This window comes from Sinocyclocheilus rhinocerous, unplaced genomic scaffold (genome assembly GCF_001515625.1).
Source record: "Sinocyclocheilus rhinocerous isolate Xijiao unplaced genomic scaffold, SAMN03320098_v1.1 scaffold2330, whole genome shotgun sequence".
In the NCBI taxonomy this organism is placed as follows: Eukaryota; Metazoa; Chordata; class Actinopteri; order Cypriniformes; family Cyprinidae; genus Sinocyclocheilus; species Sinocyclocheilus rhinocerous.
In genome coordinates, this window is record NW_015630979.1 from 181237 (window position 1) to 196611 (window position 15375).

The following is a 15375-nucleotide window of genomic DNA, read 5'->3' on the forward strand; positions in this document are numbered from 1 at the left end:
TATAACTTGAATTAAGAAATTAAACAAGGTAACTGTGTAGGGCAAGCAAGCTACTGCCAAACCAACAGGGGCAGGTTTATGCAGGAAGCACAGCTTTTCCAAATGTAAACATCTAAAATGAATAAATAATAATGAATAATATTTTTTCACAAATTCTGTGTTGTGTATTTTCTGGTAATCAAATGAACATGCAGAAATTCGTATTTAAATAAGTCTTTTTGCAGTTTAATATTCACATACACAGTCTATATATACTGTATGTACTGACCTGTTTTTTATTCATTCATCAAAAATAAGAATTCCATGAAATTCCGCAATATACAGTAAATTCCATGTTTTCTGCATCACGGAAATCATAGGGCCCTACTAATGTAGCAAACGAATTTGATAAGCTCATTGTAAGAGTAAAAGACGGGGACGTTGTTTATTTACTTAGCATTGAGTCTCTCCAACTAGGTGACACCGTAGCGTTAAATCACAATTCAACAGACTCAAGCCACCACCGCACTGCCGTCTATTGGACTGCAGAAAGATACTAACTTTTCAATCTGCTACGTTACTGACTGTACTGACAAACTATGCTGACACCGTGTCTGCGCCGTAATGGGTTCTATTCTACACCGGACAAATTTCGGGAGGAGCACGCGCAGATAATTAACACAGCCAATCCCTCATCAGTAATTACATCATCTATCCAACCAGCACAAGAGAGAACCCCTGTAAATAATCAAAGCAGTCTTACCTTCATTATCTCTAGTCTTTCAGCATACCTCCACCACCCCGACTCCTCACCTTCAGCCCGTTCTTACCCCAGCACGGGTAGGAGCACTTGGGGGGAGCGCTCTGGGTCCAGGCTAAAAGCCGAGCTCGGACCCCTCTCCCCGGACAGGGGGAGTACCCCGGGCTCGAGAGTAATTACCGAGCTTGGAGCCTGGAGCCCTCTCCCCAGACAGCACGCCAAATACGCATAACCTTTACTCAGTTTATTATATGTAAGTGTAAACTCGTGAATGTATTTTGTCGCGCCGCGCTGCGCGATGTGATAAGCATGAATTCTGGGCTGCGGCGCGGCTGGTATAAACACCAGCATTGACTGAGTGGCCCCGATCAGCTCCGGTGGCCGTAACACATGCTTTAATGCACCGCAGACGCGTGGCGTGATGTGCAGATCAGCTCTAGTCTCTAACGTCACTGAATCTGCCGTTAAAAATGAACCATCCATTCATCATAACATCATGCAAAACTAAGAATTATAATTATTGTAACGTGACGATCAAATATAGGTGCGGGTGGGTGACGGGTGGATCATTTGAAGCAGCGGACTCGGGTGAAGTTTGAGCTCATCCGCGCATTTCTACACTACACTGACCTGGGTCACCAGTAGCAAACAATGGAGCGCGCTCTGCTGGACAAACTAAGTAATTACACCATTCAGAACTTAGAAGCATTTAATGTGCGTTATATGTTCTGTAAAAAAAAAATTTTAATATCGGCGGCATATTCGCTGATACGATATATCTGCGACAGGCTCATATCGGCCGATAATATCGGCAAACCGATATGTCGGTCGGGCTCTAGTTATAATATATATAAAAAAACATTAAATAATGCATTTAAAAATGATATAATTAAAATTAGAAAATGAATGTCAAATTATGAATTTATTCAGAACTTAGAAGCATTTAATGTGCGTTATATGTTCAGTAAAAAAATAATTTTAATATCGGCGGCATATTCGCTGATACGATATATCTGCTACAGGCTCATATCGGCCGATAATATCGGCAAACCGATATGTCGGTCGGGCTCTAGTAACTATGTTATTTGTCATAGTTTACTCTCTCCTTGACCCCTTGAATTAAACAGTTTTTCTTGCCGCACAGTTTGAAAAAAAAAAGTTTAGTTTCAATATGTGGTCTTTTTGGACTAGAGTGGAAGTTTGAAGAGTGAAAGAAATATTTACATTGTACATTAAACTCTTTTATTTCTAAAGTTAAAGGATAATTTGCCCTTTTGAGATAAAAACTTTTAAAATGAACAGGTATTTGTACATCAAGTTCACATTCTTAAACTTTTTTCCAAATTATTCATCCATTCAGTGGCTCTGTAAAAAGGCAGAACAAAAACACAATGTCATTGTTTACCTCACAAAGCAAAATATTCCTGAAATTTCCTGTGTGGGTTAACTCTGTTTTTCCTCTCGCTGTCCTGCAGACTCCCCTGGTCAGCTCTTGTCGTCTCCTCTGAGCTCCTCCACGGGTCACCGAGGCATCAGTAACCATCCTCTCCACCCGCCCCTGCTCAGCCCGTCCGCCATGAACTCCAGCCCGGGTCAGCTGCACTCTCCCATCAGCACCCTCAGCTCGCCCATCAACGGCCTGCCCTCGCCGTTCCCCATCATCAACTCACCCATGGGCCACCCCTCCATGAGTGGCCTGGCCTCCACTAGCATGACCTTCAGACCCAGCCTGAGCCCACAGGTAAGATGTCACTGCATTTACTCTGGACTTATTTAACAGCTTCATTATGAATTGCTGTGGGCAGCAGCACCGAGTCCTATTGCAGATTTATTCAGAGGCTTGCAGCTGATCAATATTTTTTTCTCGGGTGTGCTCGGGCTGAACTTGAACTGAATTTTCCTATTGAATTGGCTAAACTTGACCTGAACTCTGCTGGAAGTTAAAGATCTATTTTAAAGAGTCTGATTGCTCAAATGAGTTTGATTGCATAAGTACGTGATGCACAAAATCACACAGACGGACACAAACATTTATTCGAATCATTACCTCTATTATTTAATCAATCAGACAATTTAGTAGGGTTTTGAAAAATTGCTTTTAATGGGCTTTTCTTGCTACAATGGGACATGATCATCTGCTTGTTCATTGCAAATGTAATTGATTTGGCAGTAGTGGAGAAGGCTGTCTCCATAACTCAGAGCTCAAAAAGCTCTGCTAAAATTTCTCAGCGGTGAAAAATGCCAGCAATTATAAAGTTTGGACATTCAAGGTCTTTGGAAATGCATAAATAGTTTCATTGCATTTTCCATATGGCGCATACATGCATACACACTCTTTACCTCATTAATTTTAGCAGTCAGAGTTTAGTGATGTTTTGAAAAATCACAGCAAATGAGCTTGTCTCGCACACTGCAGCCTTCTGCTTATTCACAGAAAATCTAATCAATTCAGCATCAGTGCTATTGGCTTTATGATTGGGTTTTATTTAATAACACATAGCTTAAAAGGCTCTGCTGAAGCAGCGTTTCATTGGTGGAAAATGCAGCTAGTTTTAAAATTTTGTGGTGTTATTGGATTTCTGTTAAATCCCTCTCAATATGAGCTGGGTTTTATGAGAAATCATACAAGAAATATTACAGTTTCCAAGTGATGTAATTCCACTTTTTTTTTTTTATTGTCTACATTTGGTTTCCAGGAAACTAGCTTGGTTTAATCTGTTATATTTCAGCATATCTGTAGGTGGTTCAGGTTTTTTGTTGTTGTTGTTGTTTTTTTACTTTTCAAGGGTACATAGATGAGAAATAAACAGATAAACACTTAAAGTAGGAATTTGTGCTCAAGTATTTAGGGAAGAACTTTCTTTTGTACGGTTGAGTAAAATGAAAAAATGATTAGAATGCAGGTGGAATTATTTCTGATCGTGTTTTTTGTAACATGTAGCTTCGTCAAAAATAAACTTCATGCTGGATTTTAATAGTTGAAGAATATACAAGGAAACATAAAGATTATTAAATTTAAATGTTAAATTTAAAATGACTTTTTAAGATTTGAACACCAAACCTGGTGGTTTTGTACTTTACAGAACTTTGCATACTCTCATTAACTACAGCGGGAAAAAATCTAATAAAAAATTATCTAACTATCTAATATCGATACTCAAAGGTTTGATTTTAGAAGAATTATGGAAAGATAATTCTGAATGTTTGAGTGTTTGTATGTTTTTCTTTTAGCATAAATATTTCCTGTTTTACCTTTTTATAGAATATGTCACATCATATTACATTTTTGGTTGCTTGTCTTTGAGGTTAAATACAAGAAAGTAAATTAAATACTTTTCATAGTAGCCAGTTGTCATTTGATGACAATATTTTGGCAGTGTAAAGTGAGGAACATCAGGGAATGTTTTATAGCAATGATAATATAATTGACTGAACAAATGTTTTGAACACTGAATTTTTTCATTGCACTGGAGTTGTAGAAACGCTTTATTTGAGTGTGTTTGAATTACAAATGTAATCATTAACGTATAACTTTAAATCTGAATAGATAAGCAAGATGGATTTGAGTCAGACTTTGGCACAGTGAAATCACTGAGTGCCTGCCAGAGTCATTGGAGAATCAGTAAAACCATTTAGTGTAACTCAAGTCATACCAAATAACAGCCTTTTATAAATTCATTTGAAGACCGTGGGGTTTTATCAGACACCAGATGGTATATGAGAACTGAAATCCCTGCAATAAAGTTTAAGATAAACCACACGCTATACTCGTTATGAACATTTTTTCCCTCATATTGCCTCCCTCCCACTACCAAGTGTTCAGTCGTTGCTGTTGTACCCTGAAATGGAAACAAGTTCCCATTAACAACAAGTTTGGGTTGGCATAAACATAACGGACTTAATTTTTTCTTCCCTCACCTAAGTTTCATGTCAGACAGCTTTAATTTGGCTACTAAATGGAGAAGGGGGAGTTTCACATTAATGGTGTTGCCTTAAGTAATGGTGTATGGGCTTAAGGAGAGGCGTCTTGGAAGGGCCCTGGCCCCCATTCATCCTCATTAGCCCCGTCAGAGTGCTTGATCTCTGACCGCATGGTGTCAAACACGGCCTTAGTGTGCCACATGGGCTTTCTACTTTTTATTGGCATGCTAAATGGGTTCAGAAGAGGCCCGGTTGGGGATTGGTCAGGGCCCAATCGCACAGGAAATGAGCTGGCTTGTTAAAAACTGCAGCTTAGCCATGTGGTGTGTGTCAGAATGAAGCCAGTTGACTCTCCTCATACGCACAGACAGATACACAAAAAAACAGTTAGCTTCTACTTTTGTCCATGTACACTACTGTTCAAAAGTTTGGGATCAGTAAGATTTAATTGTTTTTGAAAGAAGACTCTTATGTTCACCAATGCTGTTTGTTTATTTTTATTATTACGAGTAAGTATTATTACGATTTAAAGTTTTGTTTTGTTTTGTTTTTTTTAAGTACAGTTTTCTGTTTTAATATACTACATTTTTAAATGTTAAGAAGTCATAAGAAGTCTCTTATGTTCACCAAGGCTGCATTTTCTTTTTATCAAAAACATAGTTGCAATAATATTATAGCAATTGAAAATAACAATTATGCAATATATATTAAAATGTAATTTATTCTTGTGATGTAAAATTTTCAGCATCATTACTCCTGTCTTCAGTTCTAATATGCTGATTTGGTGCTCTAGAAACATTTCTTATTATTATCAATGTTGAAAATTAGTTGAACTGCTTATTATTTTGGTTGAAACTGATACTTTTTTTTTTCAGGATTAGAAAAAAATTGAATGTTCAAAAAAACTATTTATGTGAAATAGAAGTCTTTTGTAACAGCCTACGTTTCTTTACTTACATTTTGGATCAATTCAGTGCATCCTTGCTGAATAAAAGTATTAATTTCATTTAAAAAAATATATATATAATATATATATATATATGTATGTGTGTGTGTGTGTGTGTATATATATATATATGTATATATATACTGTTTGTATATATAATAAAAATCATAGTGGTCCCAAAATTCTGAACAGTAGTGTACCACCTAGTTATATAGAGGATTTGAAGAAACGCTCATACTTTCAGGTTCAGGATTGCAACAAATATAGTTCACATTTTCACTCACATTTTCTTTGGGAAATAAAAACCCTTTTGCTTAAAATCCTATCTCAAATGTTAATATATTAAATCTCCCATAATTGCTTAAGACAAATATTCATGCATCATATAGACATAGGCGCGGGAAGTGGGGGTGCTGAGGGTGCTGCAGCACCCCCTGTTTTTTTCTGTGGGCAACTGTTTAACTGTTGGGAATTTTAAAAAAATCGGAGTGTCTATTTACACTAAGTGCAAATAGCCTGCCTTGTTGGCAGAGGCTATTTACACTAACTCCACCCACCAACGTGTGATTGGGATAGTCAACATTACAAAAGACGGTCATTAATTGTCAGATTCAGTGGCGTAGATGGTAAAGAGTGTGTCATAATTCTTTTGACGCGATCGACCCGGGTTCGAATCTGCCTTTTGGCGAACTTTTTTTCTCCCGTTTCAAATTCCAAATCACATCAGAAAAGCATTTATTTTTAAGAAAAATGAGGGGAAATAATCAAAAAGTTGAAAATAAAGTATCGTGTAGGGAGGGCATCCATTTAATAATTTGAATTAAAATTAAAATTTACACTCAATAAGTTATTATTGCATACTGTTTTATAATGTATTACAATGCTGAGGTGCAGATAATTGACACTATTTGCAATAAGTAATTAGCAGAATATCCTGCTATTTGAACTATCTATAGCTATTTGCACTTAGTGTAAATAGCATATCACAAAAAAAAAATACTGCTATTTTCACTTAGTGTAAAAAGCCTCTATCGCACTTATTTAAACTTATTTTCTCCCTGTTCATTATGTCTGTCTCCACTCTCTGGACATGCTTTTCATTTGGACGTCATAGATGGTTCTCATGGTTATGAAAATGTTAGTTATTCACTTTTTCCACAGAACTATAAAAGAGAGTATATTTTCCCAGCCTGATTTGGCATATGTTGTATGAAAAGTCGTGCTACTTCCTAATTATTTCTACCAGAAGCGTCATGCCCACATTTCACATAACACAAAAGGGAGTTATTATGGAAATGTCAAAGCTGATATTTTCCATACAATCTTTTCTGTGAAGTTCAGTTCACTAAAGAAAAAAAATAGTCTGCATTTGAAACTATATCATTTACAATATAAAATGTGTTTTTGTTTTGTTTTGGTTCGTTTTGTTTTACTTCTTTGAAGAAAAAAAAATAGTCTGCATTTGGAATCCGTGTATCATTCGATCATTCGTTTTTTGATTTAATATTGAAAGTGGAAAAATTTGAAAACAGCTCCTTTTCGAGAGCTGAAACGAGAATTCAGCTTAAATTTTCTTTTTTCGCTCAGGGGTAGAAAAATCAACTTGCCATTTCGGTTTGTTTCTCACCAAACCCTCAGTATACTTTCAGAATGCTTGGAATATACGCCACGAGATGCATATGATTATTTTTCACTTTAAGAACCACTGGTCTACACAGAAGAAAGCCCTCTGCCCCAGTACGAGTTGTGTCGAGCTATTTATTAGTCTGTTTGATGACAAAAATATGAAATGTAGTTGCAATAAAATGGGTAATTAATCCATACATACAAAGCAGTGGAGGACTATTATTCTGCTGCGTGATACTGCGGAAGAACTGATGACGGCACGGTTTGATCTTCGGCTGACCAATCAGCAGAAAGGGGCGTTTAATTGCCACCCACGTGTAGAAATCAAATATTCATGCTGTTTATTCATTTTTCTACCCCTGAGCGAAAAAAGAAAATTTAAGCTGAATTCTCTTTTTTCAATTTTTGGAAAAAAAACAAAAAAACGAAAAAGTAGCCGTTTTCTAATTTTTCTACTTTCAATATTAAATCAAAAAACGAATGATTGAATGATACACGGATTATTTGAAACTATATCATTTACAATATAAAATGTGTTTTTGTTTTGTTTTGGTTCGTTTTGTTTTACTTCTTGTTTTGTTTTACTTGTTTTATTTTTGGGTTTTGTTTTTTTGTAGGTTTTGTTTTTGTTTTGATTTGTTTTGTTTTCTGCTTTGTTTATTGGTCTTGCTTTTCCCCAGCCACCATGTGAGGAATTCCACTGGTTTCACCTCAGTTTAAACATATTTATGTTGCACCTCCAATTCCTACATTTACACATTTGACAGATGTCATCAAAATGTATTATCCAATCAGTATATTCATGCAGTCCCTGGCAATCAACCCCATAACCTTGGTGTTTCTAGAGCCGTGCTTTACTTTTTAAGCTACTTTTGTGTAGATTTTTCATATTTTATCTGGCTGGTAGCTTTTTTATGCATTTTTAGGGATGGTTCATGATTACTGATCCTGGAGTGCATGAATGTGGGGATCTGAGACTCTATTTCAGGGTTTAAAGTTAAGACTGTTAATCTGCTCTCTGTCTCTGGTCTAAATCTAGAGGCTACCGTCCCGTGGCACTGGCACACAGAGAATCCAAGAACATATTGAATTACAGTTTACCCAAAATAGTGGGGGGATGTATGTGTGTGTACGCTCACGTGCCCCACCAGGATTTGACAAGAGCCCCCTTAAGATAGATTATGCCACTGAACAGGTCATGTCAAAAGAGCCATGCCTGCAATGCAAAACGAAGCAGACGGCAGCAGGTAGATCTGTTCGTGTGCATGTGTGTGTGCAGGTGCATGTGACTGTAAACGTATGTGCAGGTGTGTGCATTTTGGTATGTATCTGGGTTCCTGCTACTCCTTTATTATCACAATTGCGTCGGTAGCTCTTTTGTTTTCAGTATGTAAATACATGGCACAGATTGCAAAATACTTTGGACTAAATTTGCATTTACATTTATTGTTTAGTTTGTTGTAACATTTTAGATTAATTCTTGACTCAAAAAGTACGCTGTCAGGATCTCATTAAACAAATTTAGGTCACATTTATATGTTATGCCTACCTGTAGGAGTAAGAAATCAGGATTAAAAGCTTCATGTTAATGCATCATATGATGTAATGCTAAACATGAATTGTCTGTATGCAGGACATTGATGTAATTTAGTATCTACGCCAATAGTACTGACCACAGGTGTGGGCATGTGTTGTAAACCAGAAACATTTATCATGAGTCAGATTTTCTTTGATAGTGCGAACAGAATGACACTGGCACAATTTAAGGTGTGGAGATGATAGGAGAGTGTTTTTGTTCAAATTAACACAATAGTTTTTAATTCTCCATGAAGCAAATCGTCATGCTGTCTGTCTCTAAATGTTTTGACATTTCAACACTATTGGATATTTTAACACTTGACTCATACGTCAAGCACTTTGCCCTTTGTTTTTTGTTTTTTTTGTTTTTAACAAAAACTATAATTATTGTTATGTTTAGTTAGGGTGAATCATTTGCACTTTCTTTGGTGAATCATTTGTATGTTTTCCTCGCTTCAGGAAGCTGTACAGTTTCATTTATCTGCCTCTCAAGAATTACCAAAGAAAAACATAGTGATCATTCTTTCATCATAATGTTTCCTGTAGGTGTATCTGTCATGTCTTTCACAGGTCCGCTCATCTGTCATCACAGTTTTTGTAACTTCAATTCTGGATAATTAAGAATAAATGCCATGTGTAACTGATTCTGTTCCAGCAGACATGTTAATGTGGAATTATACACTACCATTCAAGTTTGGGGTCAGAAAGTTTTTCTTTCTGTTTCAAATAAATGCTGGTCTTTTGTAGTTTATATTCATCAAAATATTCTGGAAAAATATTCCACAAAAATACTAAAGAGCAGACTTTAGACTTTAGTAAGTTTTCAACACTGATAATAAGAAATGGTTCTTGAGGGGCAAATCAGCATTGAATGATTTCTGAAGGATCATGAGGCACTGAAGACGCTGAATGGCTGCTGAAAATTCAGTTTTGCCATCACAGGAATAAATTACATTTTATCATATTAAAATAGAAAACAGTCATTTTAAATAGTAAAAATATTTCACAGTATCACTATAGTTTTGATCAAATAAATGCAGCCTTGATGAGCATTAGAGACTTGTTCTTTAAAATGTTAAAAAATCTAACTGGCCCCAAACTTTTGAACAGTAAGTACTGTATGGAAAAAAAATCTGGATTTTTTTTATGTCATATATAAATTCTAAGAGTTACACAGTCACAGTGTGTTTGTTTATAGGCAGTAATGATCTAAGGGAATGTGATTTACTACCATTTCTATCAGTCCATTAATTCAGTTATTAGCAACTTCGTAATAGTTCGATATCTGTGTTTTGTTTTTGTTTTTTTTAGCTCAGTTCACCCATGAATGCAGTCAGTAGTTCGGAGGACATTAAACCCCCTCTGGGTCTGAACGGGGCGATGAAGGTCCCAGCACAGCCCACAGACACATTCCTCTCCCTCACTAAACACATCTGTGCCATTTGTGGAGACCGTTCATCAGGTGACACACACACACACACACACACACACACAAACACACACACACACACACACACACACACACATTGAAGCACACATACCTAGATGATTTTAAAAAAAATTTAATTTGTATCTGTTTCTACAGAACAAAATAGCTAAATTATCACAATAACCTACACTCTAAAAAATATTGTTTGGACGCAACAAAAAAAATTTACGCAACAGTTTGCATCATTTTTTTTGAGTTAAGGCAATTTCTTCTGAAATTAAGTTCAACTAGTAAACTATATTGTGCTAAATATACTTAGAAAATTGTGTTAAAACTAACAATTATTAAGTTAAATACTCATAAAAATTAAGTTGTTCTAAGTTGCTTTTTCACATTGTTTTAAATTTGATTCAATCATGGACACTGGTTACAAAAACTACTAAAATATTATTTTTTGATGAAACAACACTTAATGCTGCCAGGAAACCAATCTTTTAGCATTTTCAACCAAATGCCTTCTGATTGAAACAGCATGTAAGACAATGTCCAGTGAGTCTGTTCTCAACGTAAGCAAACGCTCTACTCTTCAGCACAATGGTAATCTCATAAAAACCACCAACATAACAGAAACACTTTTAAATACTAATATAACTGAACACTGAACATTAATAAATCTTCTCCTGTTCTGATCTTGAATAGAAATGCATAAAATATGAGTTTATTTCTACATTACCGCTCATTATTCAGTCACATGCAAAGCATGCTGGGAACCTGAAACGTGAACTTGAAAAAATGAAGTTATTGAGCTAATTACATTGAGTTAGTACAACTTAAATAATGTTTTAAACTAACACAGATATTTAAGTTGAAGTTACACACAGTATTACGTTGATGTAATTATCAACATTAAGATGTCAGGACAACTCATTCAAAAATTTTTAAAACTTAAAATGTTTAATTAAAAAAATAAATTTGAATTTTTAACTTGCATTAATGCATTCAATTAAGTAGTGGCAACAGATCCACTGAATTATTTTTTAGAGTGTATGAGCAGCATTATTAGTAATAAATAAATAAGTATTTATATTTCCCATTTACTTACCAAATGAAAAAAAGCACACAAAAAAATGAATTTGATTGAAAATAGTATTTATTAGTTTATTATGTGAGAAGAAAGAGCCTGCATATTGATATAAGAGGAACAATACAGTTTAACAGGCATTATACAATACTGTATAACCACAGAATGCTCAAACTGACCAATCCGAATCAAGTATTCCAGAGAGCTGTTTAACTTGTTAAACTGCAGTCATGAAATTGGGCTATATATTCTTTCAGAGTAGTGTGTGAGAAAAACAGATGTGGTGCTGTTGAATTATTGATATTAAATGCCAATTAAAGATAACCCTGCTGGGAAGAATACTAAAGCATGTGTCTGCTGGCAGGTAAACACTACGGGGTGTACAGCTGTGAGGGCTGTAAGGGCTTCTTCAAGAGAACGGTGAGAAAGGATTTGACGTACACTTGCCGAGACAACAAGGACTGTATAATTGACAAACGCCAACGCAACCGCTGCCAGTACTGCCGTTATCAGAAGTGCTTAGCCATGGGAATGAAGAGAGAAGGTGCGTTGCTTCTTTCTTTTAGTGATTGAGCACATTTACATGCACACGCCAATACAAAATGATATCGGAATTTGATCCTATTCTGATTATGGATCGGCCATTAACTCATTAACATGATCAAATAGAGCAAATATTCCAGTGTTTTGACATTATCTTATTCTGAATATCTAATGTTCATTTTTCTCTGCTTATGTCCAAATTAAAAGTAATCAGCAATGCTATGAGACACAGGCAGTTTTGAAAAGTAACACATTTTTGGAAGCGACAGATTCTTTAAAAGAAATAAACATTAATCAATTCTCAGCACAGATGGTTGAAAGCACTAATGGCCTACCATTTGCAGTTCATTGCACTCCTGTGTGCTGTTGTCAAGAAAATGAAGGAGACTGACTAATGTGTTGATTAAATTACACATTTTAAGTCTAGAATCATCTAAAAGTAATTACATTAAATTGCAAGAGATTGTATTTTCATTGTATTTCCACCAGAGAATACTGGGAATAGAATGAACATGTCGTAATTTATTCAGAATACTACATGTATTAGAATATTCCAGTAGCTGGGAAGCATGTAAACTATTTATTTATTTATTAATAGAATACAATTTACACTTATACATTTAGCAGATACTTTTATCCAAAGCAGCTTACAACAAGGAATACAACAAGCGATTTATCATAAAGATGATAAAAGAGTTTTGATGTTCATAATTCTATCCCTCATGTTCTGTTTTTTAAATTGGGGTCCCAGTCAATGATGCATGCGTGAAATGACAATCATTTAAAAATATAAACCTGTCCCTTTAAACTCTTAAAATGTTCTTCTGAAGTAGTTAAAGCCACATAGCCAGAAAAAATGTAAAACTTTATCCTTCTGTTTAACCACAAAGTGGGCATGCGCATTTCAGAAATATGACTAATATTCATTCTAGTAATATGGTTTCCATCCAGGCACCACAAAATAACACACTGTCGAAAAATACACAAATAGAAAACACAGTACACAACCAGCAGCAGTGTGTACACCAGTAAAACAAGTTTAGCATGTGGAAATTGATATTGCATATATTCACAGTTTATATCTAACACAACATAACATGTTGCATTCATGGAGGACAGTTGTTACCAAGTTCTTTGTTTTGTGCTATCAATTTCGTTTGTAATCTGTTCTCAAAAGAGTAGAAAAAAAGGCATGAATAATAAGCCTGATATGAATATGTTAGGTCTATTTTTCAAGCTATTAAAATAGTCTAGAGAACAAGGCTAGACCCCCTATACCGAGGCCTCTGAGAAAGAGGTAACCTGACACACTTCTCCCCCACGAGTCACTCTCTCTGTCTTTCTGTTTCTGAGGACAATAAAGCTAAAATAATTTCCTTGTGCCTCTCTCCTCACCTCTCAGTGACTCCTGGAGTAAAGCTTTATCCTACAGCTGACCTCCACGGCTCCCACTCAAGAATTCCCCTCATGATCTGCTAGCGGTTTCTGTCGAACAGAAAGAGAGTCATAAAAACAAGGCTTTTTACAGACAGAAGGGAAAGCTGAAATGTTCCGCAGCCTGACGGCGAGGCAGACGGGGCTCATTTCCACCAGGTCCAAACCACAGTAGACAGACTGTGTGGTTTAGACCGGGCTCCCCCTCTGAACCAGGCCAAACATGCACACAGTATATGCTGTGTACACAACTCACTAAAATTCACATACACACACACACACAGACCAATACATTGTCAACCTACATAACCAATCGTTTGACCGAGGGACGGTTTTATGGCCCGTGACTTTGTCCGTGGACTGAATAGAAGCACAGAATCATGTTTGCGCTGGATTGCACCCAAATAAAATATACATATTTTAAAGAACCGAATGCATATTACTAATAACGTCACTACAAACGTAGGCTGACCTCCTCAACTTTCAGCCCTCTGAAGTCGGTGAATAATGGTCTGGATGCACATGCAGCTCGATGAAAAACAGCCTGAGCTGTTTTTGTGGAAACGTGTAGATTAAGAGCAAACCAAATGCAGCTGCGTGTTATTGTGTGCAAGGTCACGGTTTTGTTTGTGTATGTAACTGTATTGCACATGTGAGCCGTTCTAATTTTGTTCCTGCACATGTGCAGCCGTTCAGGAGGAGCGACAGCGGGCGAAGGAGCGGAGCGAGGCTGAGTTCGGCAGCTGTGCCAACGAGGACATGCCCGTGGAGAAGATTCTGGAAGCCGAACTGGCAGTGGAACCAAAGACGGAGACCTACGTGGAGGCCAACCTGAGTGCGCCTGCCAATTCTGTAAGCCAATCTCTCCCTCTAAATCACACTCGGTGACATTCAACTTATGGAGAACATTTGGCTCATCTGAAATGTGCCGTTTCAGAGTTACACTTCACAATTGCTCCTCAGTGAGCGAGCCGGGCTTGATCATTTTCTGAATGTCAAGTCTGAAGAAAGGTTCCAGCCTGCCTGCAGATGTACAAAAAGACAGTTTTAAGAGTTTTGCAGCTGTCCAAGAAAGAGTCAGATGCAGATTTGAGTATTTCTGTTTGTGAATAAGAAGGGCTATTTTTACAATCCCACTCCTGGTGGATGGATTCAGCTACATAGCAATGCACTTTGGCATTGAAGGCCTCTATACAGACCCCTGGAGAGGGGACATACTGCAGAAGAAGCACATTGTCACGTCACTGGATAAGAGCTTCAGCCATTAAGCATGTCAGTTAGACACACGAAGGCTAGCGTTGTATGTATATTTATGCCTTGTGCACATTTGTCCTCTGTTTTGTGCAGCTGTAAGCTCTAAATCAGGTAGAGGTCATGGAGAAAGAGGCACATGCTTTGTCTTCCCTACTTTGTATTTTCAGATTGTTTGTTTCCCCCACAGTTGTTTTTTTAATGGCTGTTTGTACATTTGTCCTTGAGCCCTGGGGAAGGTCCTGATACATGAATAGGGCTCTAATGAATTTGAGTTCCTCTTGGGCTGATTGGAGAACTGTTAAGACATGATGATCTGAACTGAAAGCTGTAGATTAAGAGACTTTCGAGAAAGATGTATATCTTCTCGTTATGATATTTCAGTCTGTGGGTGATGTGAACTCATGGAGACACTTGATAAAGAAGTGCACTTAAAGGGATGAAAATTCTTTCATCATTTACTCACCCTCATGTCGTTCCAAACGTGTATGACTTTCTTTTTTTCTGCTGAACACAAATAAATATATTTTAAAGAATGTTAGGTTAGTATATTTTTAGTTCTAGCATGACAACTCTCAGAAGATTTTATCATGGTAATGAATATGACAATGTTAATGTATTTGATCTTAACGGAATTAGTGCTTTGCTACGCTGTTGCTGCTGCTGTTGGTTATTGCATTTGTTGTAGATTATTGCTGCTGCAAAGTGCTGTGAGTATTTAAGACATACTGCTGCTGCACAAATAGCATATATAATAACCCGTAGCAGATCTATACAGGTGGAGCTGGGGAAGGTGGAGGGTTTCAGAGGAACTATGAAACTAGCCA

The 15375-nt window shown here is 36.7% G+C and overlaps 1 protein-coding gene across 3 annotated transcripts in view; it reads left to right on the top strand.

Moving 5' to 3' along the window:
- LOC107740802 (retinoic acid receptor RXR-alpha-B-like) overlaps positions 1 to 15375 on the top strand; it is a 66094-nt gene that overhangs the window by 38881 nt on the left and 11838 nt on the right. For all 3 annotated transcript variants that reach the window (XM_016553303.1, XM_016553304.1, XM_016553305.1), the window contains exons 3-6: positions 2215 to 2480; positions 10122 to 10272; positions 11685 to 11864; positions 13986 to 14149. In XM_016553303.1, coding sequence (XP_016408789.1) covers positions 2215 to 2480; positions 10122 to 10272; positions 11685 to 11864; positions 13986 to 14149 — 761 coding nt within the window. The remainder of the gene's footprint in view (positions 1 to 2214; positions 2481 to 10121; positions 10273 to 11684; positions 11865 to 13985; positions 14150 to 15375) is intronic.